Here is a 22,081-nt window from a genome sequence, read left to right as displayed (position 1 = left end):
GTACGAAGCCGGGGCCCCTTTGTCAAGAAGTTCATACGCTGGAAAGAAACCAGACACAATCAAGCCTTCAAGGCTTACACCTTAAGCAGCTTTCCCACGGTGGAGACTAGGGAGTGTAGAGATTGTTGGGGATAGAGGACTTGCAGGGGACAGAATGGGCCGCAGCTGGACCCTAGTTCTCCAGGAAACGCAGTATGATTTGAATACAGATCTCCATGTTCAGAGACAAATGACCTGACACCGTGGAGAAGGCTCCAAGGCGGGTTCGCGGGGACCCAAACCTTGGCATCTCTCCCGACCCGGGGTCCCAGCAAACCAGAACAGCCGCCCCGGCAGCCTTGGAAGGGGAGAGGACCCGCTCCCGGGCGCAGATCATGGGGCGGGTGGAGAGAGGCGGGCGGCAGGGAGGCCGGGGGCTCGGGGCGCACCGCACGCTCCGCACACGCCCCATTCAGCCCTTGCTCGGACTTGGTTTCCCGGAAGACACGCTCTCGTCCCTGCCGCTGATCTCCCACTCTTTCCACCTGCACTCCTGTCTCCTTCCCACTCTTTCGCCGAGCGCACAGAGCGGCCGCCAGCCGCCTGGCTGGTGTGGAGCCCTGGGCACCGGAGGCTCCCGCGGAGCAAGCCCCGCGGAGCCGTGTCAGCCCTCGGAGGCCGAGCTGCGCGCCCTCATCAGCCGCGCCTGGTTCTTGGCCAGTAGCTGCGGCCCGCGGAGCTAGGGACCAGCGCCCCCGCAGGCGCCGATCTGAACCCTGTCCCTCCCCGCCCCCCGCGGGCCGGGCGGATCTGAGTAAGGGCCAGAGGGGAGGGTCCGCCCAGCGGGTGTCCGGTGTCCTCTCCGCAGCCTCTCCCAGGCATTGGCCACTTCTCCGCGGAGGTGCACGAAGGCGGCAGCTCTGTTGGAGCGGCAGCCTGGGAGCCAGGCGCTTGCTGGGTGGGTGTTCGGGCCCGGTGCTGCAGCTCCTGTCCTGACTGAGCGCCTGTGCGCCGCCGGGGCTGCCCAGCCATGCTGTGCTGCCTGCTGGTGAGGGCCAGCAACCTCCCCAGTGCGAAGAAGGACCCGCGCAGCGACCCTGTGGCCAGCCTGACTTTCCGAGGTGAGAGCCCCGTGGCCGCCGCGCCCACGCTCGGGTGCCACCCGACTCTCGGCGCTCACTGGCGAGTCTGCGGCCCCTGCTCGGAAGCTAACCCTAGTTCGGGCCACAGTTTCTCCCTCCCAGCCCCGACTTCTGCAGGGGGGCGATGAGGAAGAAACAGATCACAGTAAATGCCACAGGGCTTTGAAAAATTGGAAAAACGAAAGTGCCATAGGTCAGCGGTTATCACTTTTCTAAGACTGATACCCAGAAGAAATAAAGTCCGAGCTTTTACTGTGTAGTGGGGATAGGGAGAAGTTGGAAGATAGGTGGAGAAGGTAGAGAGGAATCAGGGCCAATGGAAAACCAGGCATGTAGATGATGTGCTTTGAAAGTTGTGTCTTTTTTCATTCATTCATTCATTCACCCATCTTTATCCAACACTGGCTATATTGAATCTGCCACATCTTAATCAGTAGGAAAAGGAACAGAATAGGATGAAAACGGCCTTGTCACAAGGAATTTTAAGGCATGTCAAGGATATTTTCTCTAAATTCAAGAAGCTAAGTCCCTACATGTAGTGCTTAGAGTAGATACAGGTATCTGTGTGTGAGGCGGCAGAGAAATCACACACACTCCCCTTCTCACCAGGCGTCCTGAACTCCCTCCCCCAACCCCTCCAAGACAGATTCGTGAAAGCGTGTCTCAGGAGGGGAAAGGGAAGAGGAAGGATCTGTCAAAATTAAGAGAAGGAACAATAGCTGTGGGTCAGGACCCCAGTTTTGCAGAGAAAGATAAACAAGGAGAGGAGAGAGGGTTTCCTCTTAGCCAGGAGCCATACCCTGTAGCTTTGTGGAATAATTACTACTACTAATAATAACTGTGTATCAGAAAAGATGGTCAGATGAAGAGGGAAAAGTGGCTGGTGTTTTCATGAGCTTCCTTCAGTGCAGGCACCAAGGGGAGCTCTTTTAACTCTGACTCATGATCTGAATCATATTCCTGAGCATCCCCAAAATAATGATAAATGAAAGACACGATTTGGCAAAGGGAGATCTATGTGTAGCTTTTATTTTTGTATTTTTATTTTTTATTTTTTTGAGACAGGGCTTCCTTGTTACCCAGGCTGGAGTGCAGTGGCGTGATCTCAGCTCACTCAACCTCCGCCTTCAGGGTTCAAGTGATTCTCCTTCCTCAGCCTCCTGAGTAGCTGGGACTACAGGTGCTTGTCACCACGTCCAGCAAATTTTTTGTACTTTAATAGAGATGAGGTTCCACCATGTTGCTTGGGGTGGTCTCAAACTTCTGAGCTCAGGCAATCCCCCTACCTTGGCCTCCCAAAGTGCTGGGATTACAGGCGTGTGCTACCATGCCCAGCATGTGTAGCTTTTATTCTTTGCTGTGGGACAAGTTATATGTCTAACTTTTCAAAAAAGTGTGATGTGAGTTCACTATGCAAGAGCAACTTCAAGACAAAGTCCTTCATTCTCCACTGCCGATTACATGCTGCCTAAGGCTTTGCTCTGCAGAAATTGTGAAGTCACCATTGGCTGGAAAAGAAATTCCCTAAAGACACTGAGCAGGGTACACATGAGCATAGCGCTATGGATGCTCCAACACTCTTTTGGGTCTGCTTACAGCTCTTTCCTTTGTCCTGTAATAGTCCTGTGGTGGCTACAGATGTCTCCATTCTGCAAATAAGGATATTGAAACGCAGGGAAGTTAAATGTGTTCAGGTCAGTGGTCACGGCAGGCAGCTACCAGCACTTGGAGTGGGGAAGATGACCAAATCCCTTGAGGCCCTCTTGACTATTTTTCTGGCCCAAGTACGCTGAGCATGTGTAGCTGCTATCTCCCCCAAATCTCTGTATTCCTTCTTTGTAATGCCTTACTATTTATTTGCACTGATGATCTCGGAAAACAGAAATACCATATAATAGAATGTAACATCTCCAACTGTTTCAGGTCTATTTGTGTTTCAAAGCCCAGGACAATGCCACCTTCTCCAGGAAGACACCCAGGATTCCCCTGGCTGTCAGTCTCTCCTCTCTGGATGACAAGCGGCAGCACCTTGCTAGGGATGCTAGCACCCTTGCCTCAATCAGCCACTGTTCAGTGCTCAGCTCCATGCTTACGGCATCAGGATGCCTTGAGAGCAGTGACCTGTCCTATTTGTTCATTGGCTTGTCCCAGTGCTAAGCACAAGTAGATGCTCTGTTTGTGCCCTTTCTGGCCCAGCCTCTAGCCATCCTCCAGGTGTGCCTGGGAGCTTCACTCATTCTGGGACATGGTCCTCTCATTTGACTGTTCCTGAGAATTACTTGGAGAATGTGTTTGAGAAACAGACTCCAGAGTCCCCATCTGTAGAGGCTCTGATCCAGCAGTTGTGGAAGGTGACCTAGGAGTCAGCATTTAACAAATACCCGATGCAGGTTGTTTTGGAACCACATCTTGGGAAAAATGGGTCTCAGATGTGGTGGCCGGTGAAATTAATGAAGTCCCCCTTGTGGGAGTGGTCACGATGGAGTTTGGGGCTGAGATGATGCATAGGGAGGGAAACCGTTAGAACCAGGCTCAGAACTTACAGAGCATGCAGGCTGGGGGGACTCAACTCTGGCTGCAGATCAACTGTGTGTGGGAGCTTTACCAAAGACCACGCCAACCTCCCAGGCTGCCTTTTCTGAAGCCATATCCCTCCCGCTGGGGCCCCAGGCACAGGTGTTTGTTTCTGACAAATGTCCAGGTGTTTTGGATTTGCAGTCATCAGGGTTGAGAAGCACTGAGCCCAGCCTCCTCTTGGCACAGATGGGACAGTGGCTTGCTTGCAGAGAAGCCAGCCTGCACTGTGTGCATGGCTACCACAGGCAGCCCAAAACGTATGGGGCTGGGCTGGCCCCACTTTCCTTGCAGTTGTTCCCTGGGCATTCCAGTCTCGGGTGTAATTTCAGGACCTGCCTCCCAAAATAGACTATGAGCACTGGGAGGCTGGACTCTGAGGGCAATTTTTTGGCTTCCCCATCTAAGGAACTCTATTAATAGTAGAGGCTACTATTGAATACTGCTCATTCTTTTGTTTTTATATTAATTAATTCATTAACTAAGAATACCATGAGTGCCTGGGCCATGGTAGATAGTTTTGACTGATTATCTGTGTGAACGAGCTGCTTAATTTCCTATAGCATTGAATTGTCTGTACTTCTCTTCTGCCCTGCCCATTTTCCATTCTGTAATGTGATTATTTATATCCCTCTATTCATGCATTTAGTTCATTGAACAAATATTTACTGAGTACCTACTATGTGCCTGATGCTGTTCTAGGTACTGGTACTGGGTTGCATCCAAGAACAAAACCATATTTCTGCTGCTTTAAAGCTCAAACATCTTATTTCCTTGAAGGCCAGATCTGCTGTGTCCCCACTTGGTGAATTTCTGCTCTGTGTCACCAGCCAGGAACACAGAAGTCATTGCTGACGCTTCCCTTTCCCTCCTCCTGTCAGGGCCTCTCTTCCTCCAGCCTCCTCCTCCCACCTTTTCACTTCCCTATCTCCTGGGGGCCTCTAGATTGTGGGCAGGAGTTGGGAGATCTTACAGGACTAGTTGGAGGTGGATTCCTATCTTCAGGGAACACTCTTCACTCACCTGTGTAGGGAAGGTGGGCTGAAGGCCCTGGACTCTCTGAACCTAGCTGTTTACACATTAGAAATGACTTAGAATACTGAAAATAGCTTTCTGTTTTCTTTTCTGTCTTTCCTTCTTTCTTTTCTTTTTTGAGATGGAATTTCACTGTTATTACCCAGGCTGGAATGCAATGGAGTGATCTCAGCTCACTACAACCTCCGATTCCTGGGTTCAAGCGATCCTCCTGTCTCAGCCTCCCAAGCAGCTGGGATTACAGGCACCCGCCACATGCCCAGCTAATTTTTGTATTTTTAGTAGAGACAGGATTTCACCATGTTGCCCAGGCTGATCTCGAACTTCTGACCTCAGGCAATCCACCTGCCTTGGCCTCTCAAAGTGCTTGGATTATAGGCGTGAGCCACCGCACCCAGCCTGTTTTCTTTTTATAAATATAGTAGGTACTTGCTGTTAAAAATGACAAACTACAGAAAGGCATGAGGCAAAAGTCAAAAATAGCCCCAAATCCTGCCACTTTGAATAAACTTGTTAACAATTTGACATGTTTCCTCCAAGATTCTTTTTACCCTTTTTTTTTTAAAAAAAATTTAGTTGGGTGCAGTGGTGCGTGCCTGTAACCCCAGCTACTCGGGAGGCAGAGGTGGGAGGATCACTTGAGCCCAGGAGTTCTGGGCTGTAGTGCGCTAGGCCGATTGGGTGTCCGCACTAAGTTCGGCATCAATATGGTGACCTCCCAGGAGCAGAGGACCACCAGGCTGCCTAAGGAGGGGTGAACTGGCCCAGGTCGGAAACACGGAGCAGGTCAAAACTTTCATGCTGATCAGTAGTGGGACGGTGCCTGTGAATAGCCATTGCACTCCAGCCTGGGCAACATAGCAAGACCTCGTTTCTAAAAAAGAAAAAAAAAAATTCTTTATGAAATGCAACATACAAGCAAAGTACAGAAGTTATAACTATATGATTTAATACAGTGGTTCTCAACTGGGGACATTTTTTTCCTCAGAGGACATTTGTCAGTATCTGCAGACATTTTGGGTTGTTGCTACAGGGTTCGGGGGCACAGGGTGTGTGTCTACAGGGTGGAGGCCAGGGATGCTGCTAGACATTCAACAGGGCAAGGCGAGGACCCCCGCACCACACACACAGGTAATCAGCCCAAACAGTGATAGTACCACAGTTGAGAATAAATGCGTGTGCGAAGAGAACACCGATGTAATATCACCCAGGTCAAGAAATAGCACCTGACCAGCCCTATTTCTCTACCAGAAGCCCCCAGATCCTTTCTCTCTAGACGTAATCCCATCCTAGATTTGTTTCCCACGTTTGCACATTTGCTGAAAAATGAACCAGGGGGCCAGGCGCGGTGGCTCACACCTGTAATTCCAGCACTTTGGGAGGGTGAGGCAGGCGGATTGCTTGAGGCCAGGAGTTCAAGACCAGCCAACATGGTGAAACCCTGTCTCTACTAAATAATACAAAAATTAGCCAGGTTTGGTGGTGCGTGCTTGTAATCCCAGCTACTTAGAGAGCAGAGGCATGAGAATCGCTTGAACCCGGGAAACGGAGGCTGCAGTGAGCCAAGATCTGGCTACTGCATTCCAGCCTGGGTGACAGAATGAAACTTTGTCTCAAAAAATAAATAAATTAATAAAAAAAAAATCCAACGAGCATTTCTTTCTATGTCAGTCAGTATTCTTCTATAAAACCTTTTAAAATGTCTGCATAGTATTTTATTATATGGATGCACCATCATTAATTTACTCAACCCCCTATTGATGAATATTAGGTTATATAAGTGTTTATATTTATATCCAATGCTTATATTATACAGAAACTGTGAGGCATATTCTGGTAACTAAACCTTTGCCCACATATTTATTTCCTTTGGGTAAATACTAGGAGATGAATAGCTATGTCAGAAGTTATAGACATATTTAACACTTTGCTGCTTTTCCAAAACTGTTCTTAAAGTCTGTATCAACTTTATCCTCCTGTTGGCCAAGTATGATGGGTTATTTTTCTAATAATCTTGTTTACACAAAGCATTGTCCTCTAAGTCTTTGACACTTTCTTAAGGTTCAAATAGTGTTTGTGATACTTCTTTACTTATTCATCCTTACTGAATGACTTTTTAATTTGCCCATGGTGGGGCATGTTTGTCTTTTCCTTCATTAGTTGGAAGTGCTCTTTATATATTGAGAATGTTACCATTTTTGTCATTTATGTTTCTAATATCTTCCTCAGTTCTGTTTGTTTTCTTAACTGGCAAGTAAAAATTGTATGTAAATACAGTCCCCAGTTCGAATTGGCCTTCCGAGCTTAAAGACTCCTCCTCTCAGAGTGCATTTCACCACAGCTCACTGACTTTTTGGCCACTTCTGTGGTTCTAGCTAGGATTTAGAAAGATGGAGTGGAGGGTGGTTGAGGAGGAGAGGAGCAGTGCGCTGCTGGTGGTAGGGGAGACAGCCGTCCAGTGCCCAGGTGTCCAGGTGGGGCAGGGGTCAGAACGACCAGTTTACCTGCGCTTTTTGTTTGGGGTGTCTGTACCAAGAGGTAATACAGGCCTTCCTTCAGCCAAAACTACGGCTGTCTTTTCTCCTTTCACTGCTGCTGCCTTTGGGTTGTCTGCTGATTCTTTGAATTTCTGTCATTTTCTTGGTCTTATGAGTATTCTAGTGAGGCCATCAAGAAACTGCCCTGCAAAAGCAAGCCCTCAATAAGTATTTGGGGAGTATTTGGAGAATAAGTGAGATGCTGCATCCAGGCTGCTGCAGGCTTCGAAGTGCCTGCAGCTTCTGACAGTAACTCCTGATTCATGGGTAGATGCAGCTGTCTCTCTCACTGGGAGTCTGAGACACTGCAACTCCCCTCCTTCTCTCTGTTCCCTCTCTAGGGGGCACATCCGAGCCTTGGGGACCTCTTCCGCTTTTGACCCTTCCCATCCCCCAAGCTGAAACTGGCCAGTAGACCTCAGGCCCACCATGTGTATCCACACCATCTCCCTCCTGGACTTAAAAAAAATTGTGGTGAAAGGCACATAATATGAAAGGCACCATCTTGGCCATTTTTAAGTATTCAGTTCTGTGGCATTAATCACTGTGCAGTTATCACCATCTCCAGAACTTGTCATCCTCCCCATCCAAAACTTGATACCCATTGAACACTGAGTCCCCATCTCCTCCCCGAGCCCCTGGTAATCATGGTTCTACTTTCTGTCTCTATGATTTTGACTACTCTAGGTACCTCATATAAATGGAATCACACACTGTCTTTTGGTAACTCTCTGAATCATTCAGTCTAGAGAAACCCTCCGGGCTTCAGCACGAATCTTACGCATGCTGCTGGTCCCCAGTTCCACAGAGCAGTTTGGGAAGAGGGCACAGCTCCCTCTTCTCACCCCAGTGTGAGCTGTGAGCTCTCCTGTATCTTAAACTTCTGTTAAATTACATGCATAAAGCCACGTCTCCCAAGGCCAAAATTAATGTTCAGAAACAGGTCAGGTCAAAAGCCATGATGAGGAACTATTTTCTTAACTGTTTCCTAATTGTCAATGTGCCTTCCCTTTTCTTGGTGTCTAAATCATGTGACTGTGCTGAGTGAATGTTTCGTTTCTTTCTTGCTCCTCTTTGGGGCTGCAGCACCTGTGAGTGATCCCTTCCTTCACATTACCCAAAGGGTCCCAGGGTTGGCCCTTCTCACCAGGACTTAGTGAAATCTCATTGGGGGCTTTTGTTCTCCTCATCTTCAGGGAAGGTAGGAAGTAGAAAATGATTAAAAGATACTTAGCACAGGACTTGGCACACAGATATCGCTCAGTTAAGGAAGGCTGGAGCACCAGGAAATGAGTTTCTGAGTGTGCAACTCAAGAAAGGCTGCAGATGGAATTTTCCATGTTACTCCTGTAGGTCACAGGAAGCTGATCTGTGATAGGGGAGCAGAAGTGGACACGTAGCTTGCATCTCAGGCCCCCTCAGAATCCTGTGCAGCAGACATTTTTATTATGATCCATTGGTTGCCGAGGAGCAAGGCCTAGAGGTTAGGAGCCCTCCCTAAGGTCACACAGTAGTGGCTGTTCTCTGAGTGTCTCCAATGCCATGTGTCTGATTCCTGCTGGAGCCACACCAACATGGCCCACCAGAGAATTCAGTGTCTCAGCCAGGACCCTTTCCCCACATGACGCCTCCTTTCATCCTCCCTCTGCCGACACACAGTCACACCATGAATTAAGTTTGGGGCGTTCCCAGAACAGTGCTTTTATCCTCTCGTGAGGAAGTCAACTTGCAGTCAACATGGAAAGAAAAGGGCCCATTCGTTCAGCTCCCGATTACTGGCCACGTCGCTAGGGACTAGGGTTACTGTTACCGTTAATAACACGCGTAAGGCATGGGCTTGCTGCCAGAAACTCCCCGCTCAGCTGGGGGTTTAGCACTAGAAGCACGATGCTACGCTGCTGCCCTGCACATGTGGTCACAGCTTGGTTAGGGAGCACTAAAGACAGGCCAGCTACCTCTTTTGGGAGAGTCAAGGGGCTCTTACCCGAGGAGAGACAACCGTGCTGAGTATTGAAGAGTCAGTAGGAGTTCACTAGATGCATCCGAGTGGGCACAGAGAGGAGGGCAGGGGAAGGAAACTCATGTGTAATCAGCATACTATGTGGCAGGCACCTCAACGTTCTATCTCGGTAATTTTCACAACAATCCCTTATAAGGTAGGTATTATTACGATGAAATTGAGGCAGACATGTTAAATGAATTTCCTAAGAGATTATTTTATCTTAGATGGAGTTTTGCTCTTGTTGCCCAGGCTGGAGTGCAATGGCAAGACCTTGGCTCACCACAACCTCTGCCTCCTGGGTTTAAGCAATTCTCCTGCTTCAGCCTCCCAAGTACCTGGGATTACAGGCACCCACCACCATGTCTGGCTGATTTTTTTGTATTTTTAGTAGAGACGGGGTTTCTCCATGTTGGTCAGGCTGATCTCAAACTCCCAACTTCAGGTGATCTGCCCACCTTGGCCCCCCAAAGTGCTGGGATTATAGGTGTGAGCCACTGTGCCTTGCCAATTATTTTATTTTTTAGAGACAGGGCCATGCTCTGTTGTCTAGGCTGGAGTGCAGTGGTGCAATCACAGCTCACTGCAACCTCAAACTCCTGGGCTCAAGCAGTCCTCCCACCTCAGCATCTTGAGTAGCCAGGACCACAGGCACATATACCGCTACACCCGGCTAACTTTTTAAATTTTTTGTTAAGATGGGGACCCACTGTGTTGCCCAGGTTAGTCTTGAATTCCTGGCCTCAGGTGATCCTCCAGTTTCAGCCTCCCAAACCACTGGGATTACAAGTGTGAGCCACCTCACTGGCCCCTAAGAAGTTCTTAAAATGCCGTACATGGAACCTGGGGAGATCCTCAAGACTAAGCAGGTCAGAAGGTCAAAACTCTCTTCACAACAACATGAAGAGGCTATCTGCCTTTTTCACTGTGGGGACATTTGTACTGATGGTACAACAGCAATGGCAGGTAATGCTACTGGCAACTTAACTGTAATCAAGGCCTTGGCAGTCCGGGCGCAGTGGTTCACGCCTGTAATCCCAGCACTTTGGGAAGCTAAGGTGGGCAGACCACCTGAGGTCAGGAGTTTGAGACCAGCTTGGCCAACATGGTAAAACTCTCTCTCTACTAAAAATACAAAAGTTAGCCAAGCTAGGTGGTGGGCGCCTGTAGTCCCAGGTACTCGGGAGGTTGACCCATGAGAATCGCTTGAATCTGGGAAGTGGAGGTTGCAGTGAGCTGAGATGGCACCACCGCGCTCCTGCCTGGGCCACTGGAACGTGACTCTGTCTCAAGAAAAAAAAAAAAAGGCCATTGGTATGGAATTGTGTTTTTTGTGTTTTTTAGATTGCATGCACTCGCAGTTAAAAATAAAAAGGCAGTTTCATTTAAGAGTGTCCTTGGTGAAGCAGTAAAAGGATTAGTTTGAATCCTCCCGTACACATGTGGAGAATGTCCTGTACAAGGAAATGAGAAGGAGAGAGCACCTCTGCTGCATATCACAAAATCATGATCGTCTCCAGGAAGGGCACTGAGTCACTGTTGGAGTGACAAACTGAACTAGCCACTTTTTTCCCCATGGAGTACTGTTTTTACTTTAAAGAATGACTAACAAACTATAGTTATTTGGACCTGGGCATTTGGCAGATATTTTCTGAAAAGTGAAAGAGTGAGCCTGCCATTTCAAGGAAAATGGCTTGAAACATCACTTGTTGCCAATCAAAAAATTTGAGCTTTCAGGCAGAAATTGGAGTTTTAGAAAACTTTTAGAAGTAACTTCCAGCTTCCCAGTACTGAAAGTGTTACCTCCCAAAAAACCAAAATTTGTTCACATGGTGAGTAACAAATGATTCTCCATGAGAATGCAGGTTTTGAACAACAGGAATTTTATTGCTTGTCACAAGCAAGAACACCAGGACAAAGCAGTGTCTCCCGAGGGAAAGTGACAGGAGAGTTTTACGGGGCAATGGAGCAGGAAGAGGGTGCATCCTGTCATGTAGAGGAGGGGTCCCCGTGGCACAGATGCAGTAAGTCATGGTGCCAGCATATAGGTTGCATGCTATGGTAATGAAGCTACAGGTCTCCCGGGGTGCAGGCTTTAAGCATGGTCATGAAGAAAGTTCACTGGGGTTTATCTATAAGTTGCCGAGGACTGTCAGAAACTGGTTTTAGCCCATTAAGTGACCACCTACTACACAGAGCTTGAAAAAAACAGGCTGTAAGGCAGAAAGCTGTGAAGCAGGCAGATTGCTCAATCTTCCTACCTGTTTACTGAAGGCTGATGTTGACATTAATGAATGAGTGCAATTTTTTGGTAGGGCATAGTGAAATATGTCAACATTTGAAAGATCTACATCACTGATTGAACAAAACTTTTCCGAATGACCCATGCAGCTGTTACAGAATCATACGTGGGCGAATGATTCATTCAACGTGCAAGATAGAACAATGAATTTTAATGTAGCAGAGAACGAAATGTTCATTGATCTGGTTTCAGATTTCACATTGCAACTTACTGTTAAGAAGTTAACTATGACTTGTTGAATTTTGATGTAGTATCAAAGAAGGATATTCACAATTATCTGTAAGTGTATTAAAATATGCCTTCCTTTCCAACTACATATCTGGCCGGATTTTCTTCATAGACATCAACCAAAATGAGGAGTCTCACCAGTTTGAATGCTGAAGTATTAACAGATAGAAACCAGCCAGGCATCAAAGAGATTTGCAGAAATCTAAAAGTGTCATTTTTCCTTTTCCAGGAATTTATAATTTTTTGTTTGTTTGTTATAGATGTGCCACTTACATTAATATTTATTGGGCTTATTACTGTGATTTTTAAAATTAATTACTAAATAATTATTTTTAAATGCTTCAGTTATAATTCCTAATGTAAAAATTCATAGATACAGGCCACCTAAATAAAAGCACTTTGGTATCCCTCAATAATGTTTAAGGGTGACATCCTGTAACCAAAATTTGAACTGCTGCCCAGAAGACTCACAAAAGGTAAATGTTTTGTAGTGGTCTGTGATGTCAAATTTCATGACTTTTTCCACGATCAGTGATTTGTGGCAGTGGAGGGAGTTTGGGAGCTCACTCTCTCCCTGGGGGAAGGTTTATCACAATCTCTGGGGGAGTCACTAGACCGAGCAAATATTTACAAGATAACTGCCTTGGAATCTCCCCAGCCCCTCTCTGCCTCCCTCACTCAGATGGTCTGTCCTTTGCTCCCTTGAACACATGCTCTGTCTCCCTGTCTCTCTCTCTGTCTCTCTCTCTGTCTCTGTCTCTCTGTCTCTGGCTCTCTCTCTCTCCCCATTCTTCTTCAAATCCTCCCTCACCCCTGGCCTGCCTCCTCGACCGCCTCTGCTTCCCTCCTCTTCTTCCCCAGGCTCTGAACCTGGCAGGGCGGGGGCCGACCACACAGGAGGCTGCACCTCTCCAGGCTGGTTGGACACTCTTGTGCTTCGCTCTAAAGCCTACTGGGGCTCCTGCGAGATGTTGTCAGAGGCTCGAGGGGCTTTCGTGGTCCAGGCAGGACTCTCCGAAAGCTGAGCCATCCAGCTGGAGACCAAAGGCTTCTCACTGAGTCTTGCACAGGTTGGGTGGAATGAGGTGATCTTTAAGAGCCAACCCAAATACAAGCTCTGTGTTTGGCTGAACCCGTTGAATTGTCTGTTGAGTGCCCCATCGTTTCTGTTCCTGATGCTTACTGGAAAAGTCAGACACGGTTAGCCCGGCCCCAGGTCACTGCAGAGCAAGGCTTCGTTAAACACCGTCTCTTCTTCTTCAGGAGCTTCAATACTCTTTTTCTGTGGATGAGTGTCTTCACGGAAGATGTGGGCTGGGTTTAGTGGGAGCCCCTCACTCTGACCTGTCAGTTCACGTGGTGGGCCCTAAGCAGGGAGCGCCGAAGCTCTGTCCACATTCCTTGTTTTGTGGATCATCCAGAGAGAGAAATGCACTTGCCAGCCCAGTAAAGGACCAGGGGCTGCGGTGCCTGCCTGTTTCTCCCAGCCTATGGCTCTTCTATGGAAACAGCCTCCCTGCTCACAGCTATAGAGCCTACTCTAGGAGGGGTCTCCTTGTGCATCTCCCTTGCCACCTTTCCTTCAAGCCTCACCTTCCCCACTGCACTGGGGACATGTACTCACTGGCTCCTTCATGCCCACTGCTCCAGAGGAAGAGCTTCTGCCATCCATCATCTGGGGCACTATGGGTCAGCTCTCAGAGTCTTAGTTCTTCTTATTGTCTACCCCAAAGCCATTCTGCATTCCCTCAGCCGGCCCTCCCAGCCACACAGAGCTTCCTTGGGACAGCTTGCCTCAGACAGACCCCTTCAAGGCCTTGGAGGGTGGAGTGGATTTTGTTTTAATGGAAGTAAAATTTGCGTATCATTAAATTCCCCATTTTAACCACTTAAACATATATAATATATATGATTTTAGGTTGCAATGTTGTACAACCATAATCTAATTCCAGAACATTTTTATCACCTCAAAAACAAACCCCACACCCATTAATCAGTCATGCCCCATTCCCATCTGCCCTTTTCCTCCTCTTAGCCCCTGGAAACAATGAATCTGCTTTCTATCTCTATGGATTTGCTGATCCTGGACATTGCTTACAGATGGAATCATACAATTTCTGGATGTAGATGTTGTTCAAAAGAGAAATGAAATGCTTTCTAGGAAGATTGTTCATTTTTAGAATTAGGAGGCTGGATGTGGTGGCTCACACTTGCAATCCCAGCACTTTGGGAGGCCAAGGTGGGAGCATCCCTTGAGGCCAGGAGTTTGAGACCAGCCTGGGCAATGTAGCGAGACTCCCGTCTACACACACACACACACACACACACACACACACAGGCACACACACACCCCAGCTTAGTGGTGTGTGGCTGTGGTCCCAGCTACTCAAGAGACTGAGGTAAGAGGATAGCTTGATCCCAGGAGTTTGAGGCTGCAGTGAGCTATGATCTCACCATCGTACTCCAGCCTGGGCAACAGAGTGAGATGCTGTCTCTAAAAAAAACTAGAATCAGAAAATTTATAATTATAAAAAATTAAAAAGTCAGAAATAACAATAACAAACTCATTAAGGAGAGTCAGCCTGGGTACTTTCTTTTGAAAGCATGTTTCTGATGTCCCAGAGCTGAGAGGGAGAAGCTGTGTGATTGGCATTGGGCATTCACTGCAGACTGGTAGGTTTCTCGGGGAATCTGTGGTTTTGTAAGATTTCCCTTGGTGACCAGGCTGAAGGATGGGTCTCAGGAGCTGAACCTAATTCGGTGGAAGGTGCAGGGTGGGATGTGTCTCTCCACTCTCCCTCTTGTGTCTCCTGTAGGGGTGAAGAAGAGAACTAAAGTCATCAAGAACAGCGTGAACCCTGTGTGGAATGAGGTATGTGAGTTTTTCACCTTCCTTCCTTTTCTCTCTCTCTGCTGCTGTTGGGTCTGCAGGAACAAGTTAGTGGGCTTGTGGGGGACGTGCCTTCTCAACAGTGTCCTTGAGGTGGGAGGGGCGGGTGGTCCAGCCTGCCAACAAAATCCTCCAGGCTCCAGGCACCTGGGAGGAGGGTTGGTGGTCTGGCCTACTAGGTAAATGGAGAGGAGCAAGACATTTGTCTCTGTTTTCCCCCAGCTCTGGCCAGCCAGATAAAGGGTGCTCAGGGGCTCTCTTGCCTGCCTGTCTCTCACACAGGCCGTCCGTTTTCCCTGCCCAAAGCTCACCTTGTCCCCACAGCCCTCGCTGACGAGACAGGTCCTCCTCTGGCTCCCACTGGCCTCTGTCTCCTCAAACAGCTCCCTGTGTACATGGCACCCAGGTGGTCCTTTGGGAGCCTTGCTGCCTTGTGTGGATGGGGTTTGATGCACACGGGAGCCTTTGCTCTGAGGAGGGTCATGGGGGCTTAGCCAACATGGCACTAACTTGTGCTACCCATCAGGGCCTCGCTCCTGGATGAGCCCAATAATCTTGGTCCTTGAGGATGCTTCAAGGTCACCCGGCGCTTTCCCAGCCATACTCCTGGCTTGGCTTCCTGGGGGTGGGTTGAAATTTAGTTGAGAGAGGGAGCTGTCAGAGCCTACCCGCCTCTCTTCTGCTGCTTTTAGCTCTCACTGTCACCTCTGAAGTTCTGGAGCTGTGGTCTCCATCCACCCATCCATCCATCCATCCTTCCTTCCTTCCATCCATCCATCCATTGATCCATCTGCCTATCCACTACAATCATTCATGGATGCCTACTCAGTGCCCTGGGGGCACATACAGTCTCTTCTCCTAGAGGGCCATAGGTTAAGATGCCTTTTCTCTTTTTCTTCCAGGGCTTTGAATGGGACCTCAAGGGCATCCCCCTGGACCAGAGCTCTGAGCTTCATGTGGTGGTCAAAGACCATGAGACGATGGGGAGGAACAGGTGAGGGGGCCAGAGGAAGGTGCTCCATGGCTTGAAGGTACAGGTAGGATTGTGGAGGATTCAGCCTGCAGAAGCCAGGTCCCAGGGAGCTGGGGTTTCAATTAGCATTTATCAATGCTGGCCCATTGATGGATGCTGGGAGAATCCGGCTGTGGCTTCAGGAACTCAGCCATGGGTTCGGCTGAGCTGCCAGGCTGCAGGGGAGGGAAGATGGGCTGGGATCAGGTGTCCACGCATTTGCACAGACACTGTTTGCCTCAGGAAGCAGGAAGACTCGCTGCCTGCTGCTCCAGCCCAGAGGCTTCCAGAGGCGGGCTCTCTCTCCCGGCCCAGCCGAGGCTGGTGAGGGCAGAGCCCCCCTCCAGGAGGTAGGCAGGCAAAGTGAAGCTGCAGCTAGCAGGGAGCTTTCCAGGAAGGCCTCATGGAAGCGACAGGACTAGAGGTGAGATTTGTGGTTTAGGAATCATGCAGTAATAATGGGTAACCTGGCCTGGGCACCTCCTAGGTGGGATTTCTGCTGAGTTTTTCATATACTTATTGGGTGGGTTTCCTGGCAGGGGGAATAGCAGGAGCAAAGTTGTGGCAAAAGCAGGCTTCTGGTAGGCAGGCGATGAATCCCTTCTCTTGCCATTGAGCTCCTGGGCCTTGTAAACGGAGGCGGTGGGGTGGACAGGTTCAACCCAACCTGCAGATAGGTGGGCCTTGGACTGGGGCTGTGGGTGGACTGGGAGACACAGCACATGAAACTGCCCGTGATGAGCCTTGAATGTCAGGGTGGGAGTGCGGTGGTCCCTGCTGGGCACGAGAGGAGGCAGCTATGTTAGATGCCAGCAGGAGCAGGGTCATGCTCCAAGCACCATATATGGAGGTTGAGGCCCAAGCACCAGGCATGGGCTTTCTGTTTTGTGACCTGCTTACAGGGGAGCCTTTGTTTGAGAACAGGGTCAGCGGCGGAGTCTGAGGCCTGGAAGCCTGGCAGTGTTGTCCTGGGGTGGGGCAGGAGGGACAGGGGAGGAGGAGAATTCAGAAACCTAGGGAAGGCCAATCAGGGTCTCGGGCTACAAAACACCTGAAAAATGTGAAGTGTTAGAAACTCAGAAAAAAACCCTACTGCCACCTTCTCTCTGTGGCTGTGCTGGCTGTGGATGTGCAGTGTGGGGAGGGTGGGGCACTCTCACTGGGCCCCCAAAAGGTGCGGCTGAAGGTGTGGGGCCCAGGCCTGTGGTCCAGGCCATCTTGGGCCCATCTCTTCCGCTGCTGACCTCAGTCATCTCCACCAGCATGGGGTGGGGGGGTGGGGGGCAGGACACGGGTTAGAATCGGTTCAGTAACCTTCCAACACAGACGCTATGGAAGGCAAGGCAGCTGCTGACAAGTGTGAATGGTGGACCCACAGATCGGGGGGAAGCCTGGACAGCGGCAGTCCTCTAAGGCTTCCTGGAAGAGAGGCCACTCAGACCGACTGCCAGGCAGGGGGCAGGCTTTGAAAAGGTGAGAGGGGGGGCCGGGCGCGGTGGCTCAAGCCTGTAATCCCAGCACTTTGGGAGGCCGAGGCGGGTGGATCACGAGGTCAAGAGATCGAGACCATCCTGGTCAACATGGTGAAACCCCGTCTCTACTAAAAATACAAAAAATTAGCTGGGCATGGTGGTGCGTGCCTGTAATCCCAGGTGCTCAGGAGGCTGAGGCAGGAGAATTGCCTGAACCCGGGAGGCGGAGGTTGCGGTGAGCCGAGATCACGCCATTGCACTCCAGCCTGGGTAACAAGAGCGAAACTCCGTCTCAAAAAAAAAAAAAAAAAAAAAAGAAAAGGTGAGAGGGGCGGGTATCCCCGTGTGTGGATGTGGCGGGCAGCGGGGCTCAGCCTTACAGGTGGGACTCAGTCCCACCACACGTGCAGCCCTGGGAGAGGTGGGTAGTGGGGAAGAATTGAGAAGGGAGTCTCCAATGGCAGGCTGAGGAGAGTAACAGCAAAATCACACAACTGGCACTTGCCAAAAGTTTGGCTGGATGTCTGGCCCTGTGCTGTCTTATATACAAGACCTTTTCTCATCAGTTAGGTACAACTATTTTAACTGTCACCACTACAGATGGGGAAACTGAGCATCCGAGACATTGGGCAACTTTCTTGAAGGCTAGTGATGGCAGAGCTGTGATTGGAGGGCAGGTTTTTGGGACATGCTGATATGATGCTCATACTCACTGACCCCCTGTGCTTCTCAGAGGCTCCTGGAAGCCCCAGGGTGGTGGTGTTCCCTTCTGGAAAGTTCAGTTCCCCTGACAATGCTGGAGTTGACAGAGTTTAGAGGGTCAAAGGTAGGACAGTAAGGTTACTGCAGGCCACGTGGAGGAAGCAGATGTTTCATTTTTGTTATCATATCCAGTATTTTTAAAGGCTCTGTGGAGAGATTTCCTTTTTTTTGAGATGAAGTCTTGCTCTGTGGCCCAGGCTGGAGTGCAGTGGTGCGATCTCTGCTCTCTGCAACCTCCACCTCCAGGGTTCAAGTAATTTTAACTCAGGCTCCCAAGTAGCTGGGATTATAGGTGCCCACCACTACGCCTGGCTAATTTTTGTATTTTAGTAAAGACGGGGTTCCACCTTGTTGGCCAGGCTGATCTCGAACTCCTGACCTCAAGTGATCTGCCTGCCTCAGCCTCTCAGAATGTTGAGATTACAGGTGTGAGCTAGAGATTTCCTTTTAAAAAACGTTTTAAATTATTATGGGTAGATAACAGTGGTATATATCTATGGGGTACACACGACATTTGGATACAGGCATGATGGGTAGTGATCCAGTCAGGGTAATTGGAGTATCCATCACCACAAACATTTGTCATTTCTTGTGTTAGCAACATTCCAATTCTACTCTTTTAGTTGTTTGAAAATGTACAATAGATGATTGTTGACTGTAGTCACCCTATTGTGCCAGGGAGTACTAGATCTCATTCATTCCATCTAACTGTGTTTTTGTACTCATTAACCACCTTGCTTTATCCCCCTCTCCCTGCTGCCCTCCCCAGCCTCTGGATTCTACTCTATCTCCATAAGTTCACTTTAAAAAAAAAATTAGCCCTCTATAGGGAGATTTCTAAGACCACAAAGGCAACATGAGAGCTGTGAACATGTTTTTGATCAATTCAAGTGGGAGGCTAGCCCTCAGGGTGACAGTAGGTGAGGGCCACACATGGGCTGTTCTGGCCCTGTAGGACAGATGTCATATGGGGGATGGGATGCTTTGAACCTTGGGGCCCTCCCTTTGGCTCCTGTGGGTGCCCTCTAGCTCTTAGGGGCAGCTGGCTCCCTAAAAACCAGGACTTCACGTGAGCAGTTCACTGCAGGACCATGTGCCAGAAATCAGGTCTTCAAATATCAGTTTGCAGGACAATTCACCAACCTCACCAATTTACCAAAAACACTTTTCTTACAACATTTAAATGTAACTTTTGATTTTTCCACTTATCTCAGTTTCAGATTTCCAGCAATTAAAAATTATCTTAATCATAATTAACTAGATTTAAATGTGCACCTACATTCATAAATACTTGAGGACTCTCAGAATATGCCAAAGTAACACTGTCATGGGAGAAAATGAGAGAATTTTGGCTTCCTGGCCAGGTGCGGTGGCTAATACCTGTAATCCCAGCACTTTGGGAGGCTGAGGCCAGCAGATCACATGAGGTCAGGAGTTCGAGACCAGCCTGGCCGGCATGGTGAAACCCCCTCTCTACTCAAGATAAAAAAATTAGCTGGGGGTGGTGGGGGGTACCCGTAATCCCAGCTACTCTGGAGGCCGAGACAGGAGAATTGCTTGAACCCAGAAAGTGGAGGTTGCAGTGAGCCGAGATCACTGGCTTTGTGCCAGGAGAACATGGGATGTGTGGCCTCCTCAGCCTTTTGTAGGCAGGTGCAATGCCTTCGGGAAGGGAGCGCAGGCACCTGCAAGGTAATTCTATCACCCCACCTCATGATCAGATGACAAAGTACTTCCACCCTACACATGCATGTGAGAAAACCACCAAAGACAAGAAGCATACAAATTCTAAAAGTGTAAAAAGAAAACCATCCCAGGGAGTGACAGGAACAACCACGTGACATTTTAAATGTTGAAAGAAAAGGAAAACCTTCAGGGAATCCAGTTCAATGAGGATTTTATTTATTTATTTATTTATTTAATTTTTGAGATGGAGTCTTACTCTGTCACCTAGGCTGGAGTACAATGGTGTGATCTTGGCTCACTGCAACCTCCGCCTCCTGGGTTCAAGTGATTCTCCCATCTGGGCCTCCCAAAGTGCTGGGATTACAGGTGTGAGCCACTGCACCCAGCCCTTCAATGAGCATTTTAAGTTGAAGACCTTCTCACTGCTCCCCAGTCCTGCCTGTTGGGTCAGGAAGCAAACGGGGACTCAAGTGTTAGGTGGCTGTGCTTTGAAACTGTCCTCAGGCCTCTCCAGTTGGTGGGTTCCAGTGAGGGTTCCTGGAGTCATCATGCAGCCACCGCTTTCGTTTGTGGGAGTCCAGGGCGTGTCTTCTGTGAGCTCATCTGCTGTCCTCCCTCGTCCTCTTCCAAGTGAGGGGATCACAGCCCCCTGAATCCATTAATCCTTCAGTCCCCCTCCATCTCGCCTCCCCTCCCTTTTCCCAACTGCCACCCTCTGGCTCTCTCTGCTTCTGGATTTCCCCTCAAGCCTCCCTCATTCTTTATTGCACCTTACTCACACCCCTGTCTCTGCATCTCCTGCTTTGCTTCTTTTCCTTCCTGTACCCATCCTTTTATTCTTTCTCTCCTTGTCTTCCCTCTCCTCGATCCTCCCATCCTCACTGCCATTGTCCGTCCTGGGGCATTTGGCATTTCTGGGTTTTCCCTGACGATCACTGGCAGTTTAGGGGTGCCCTCGTTAAACCAGACTGGTCTGCTGGCCAAGAGTGGAATCTGGGGAAACCATTCATCCCTTGGGAAGGGAATCTCCATCTGGGAACTGTATCCAGTGTGCTCAGAACCCCACTAACCCATGAGAGGGGCAGCCCTAAGCCCGAGGACCACTGAGCCAACTTCAGGGATGGATCGACTTTATCTGGCTAAAATCAGGTTTCAAATGTACATAAAAGGAAGCTTCACTCCTTAGGCTGGAAGACACTTAGGCAAACCTAGCGGGAGGTCCTGGGATCCTGTTCCAGGCTGCGCTTGACAATTTCCTGTTTACGGGGGCTTTTCAGAGAGAAGCTGAAGGGGAGATGGTCCAGCTCCCTGACCAGGTGTTTTGGCCCCTGGGGTGTTCAGCCCAGGGGTTCCCAATTCAGGACACACAATAGAATTACCTGGGCAGCTTTTACACACACCCATGCCTGGGCCCTGGCTGAGGTTCTGATTTAATTGGTTTAGGGGAGAGCCTGTGCAGCGTCACCCGCCCTCCAGGCGCTGGTGCTTTCGCTGGGCAGCCTGGGCTGAGAGCCACTGATCTGGAGTCTAGACCAGCGCTGCCCACTAGAACTTTCTGAGATGATGGAAATCTTGTCTCTGTGTTGACTAGTGTGACTGAGAAATCGAATCTTAAATTGTATTTAATTTTAATGACTGAGATTTAATTGACTACATGTGGCTAGTGGCTACTATGTTGGACAGAGCTTTACATTTTTAGAACAGTGTTTCTACCCTGGCTGCATCTAAAAATGACCTGGGAGCTTAAAAAAAATAACGTCTGAACTCCGCACCAAACTGATTAAGTAAGAACTTCTGGAGAGAGCTGCCTGAGTCAGCACTTTTGGAAGCCACCTAGGATAGCTGAGTGGGGAGTGGGCAGTGCGCACTCAGGGTGGAGAACTCACTGTGTTAGAGAGATGCTGGCACTTTTTGTTGTTGTTGTTTAGACAGAGTCTTGCTCTGTTGCCCAGGATGGAATGCAGTGGCATGATCTTGGGTCACTGCAACCTCTGCCCCATGGGTTCAAGTGATTCTCCTGTCTCAGCCTCCCGAGTAGCTGGGATTACAGGTACCTGCCATCTCACCAGCTAATTTTTGTATTTGTAGTGGTGACAGGGTTTCGCCATGTTGGTCAGTCTGGTCTCGAACTCCTGACCTCATGTGATCCACCTGCCTTGGCTTCCCAGTGTTGGGATTACAGGAGTGAGCCACTGCATCTGGTCTAATGCTGGCAATTCTGAAAGAAATTGCTCCCAATTTTTCCATGGATTATCCAAGAAATAAATAGAAATGGTCTTTCTTGTAATTGTTTATGTATAAAATTATTGGCAAATTAATCACCATCAATAATAATGTCTGAAATTGTACATGGTAAAATTGTTAAAGAACCAAAAAACAGAAGAATACAGTTGGTAGCCACAAACACTGACCTGAGAAACTGGGCTTAGTAGAAATAATTCCTTAAAAGAAAACTCAAAATGG

The 22,081-nt window shown here is 48.9% G+C and overlaps 1 protein-coding gene across 27 annotated transcripts in view; it reads left to right on the top strand.

The window, feature by feature from the left end:
- Nucleotides 1–22,081, top strand: part of DYSF (dysferlin) — a 231,859-nt gene that overhangs the window by 13,294 nt on the left and 196,484 nt on the right. For 10 of the 27 annotated variants that reach the window (XM_037736130.1, XM_037736135.1, XM_037736134.1 and 7 more), the window contains exons 2-3: nt 14,613–14,668; nt 15,589–15,680. In XM_037736130.1, the coding sequence (XP_037592058.1) occupies nt 14,613–14,668; nt 15,589–15,680 (148 nt within the window). Of the gene's footprint in view, nt 1–860; nt 1,101–14,612; nt 14,669–15,588; nt 15,681–22,081 lie in introns of those variants that run through there. The other 17 variants (XM_037736133.1, XM_037736132.1, XM_017521969.2 and 14 more) reach the window with 3 other exon arrangements.

The sequence above is a fragment of the Cebus imitator genome, unplaced genomic scaffold, assembly GCF_001604975.1.
Source record: "Cebus imitator isolate Cc_AM_T3 unplaced genomic scaffold, Cebus_imitator-1.0 Scaffold23, whole genome shotgun sequence".
NCBI lineage: Eukaryota > Metazoa > Chordata > Mammalia > Primates > Cebidae > Cebus > Cebus imitator.
This window is presented reverse-complemented; position numbering and strand designations above follow the sequence as displayed.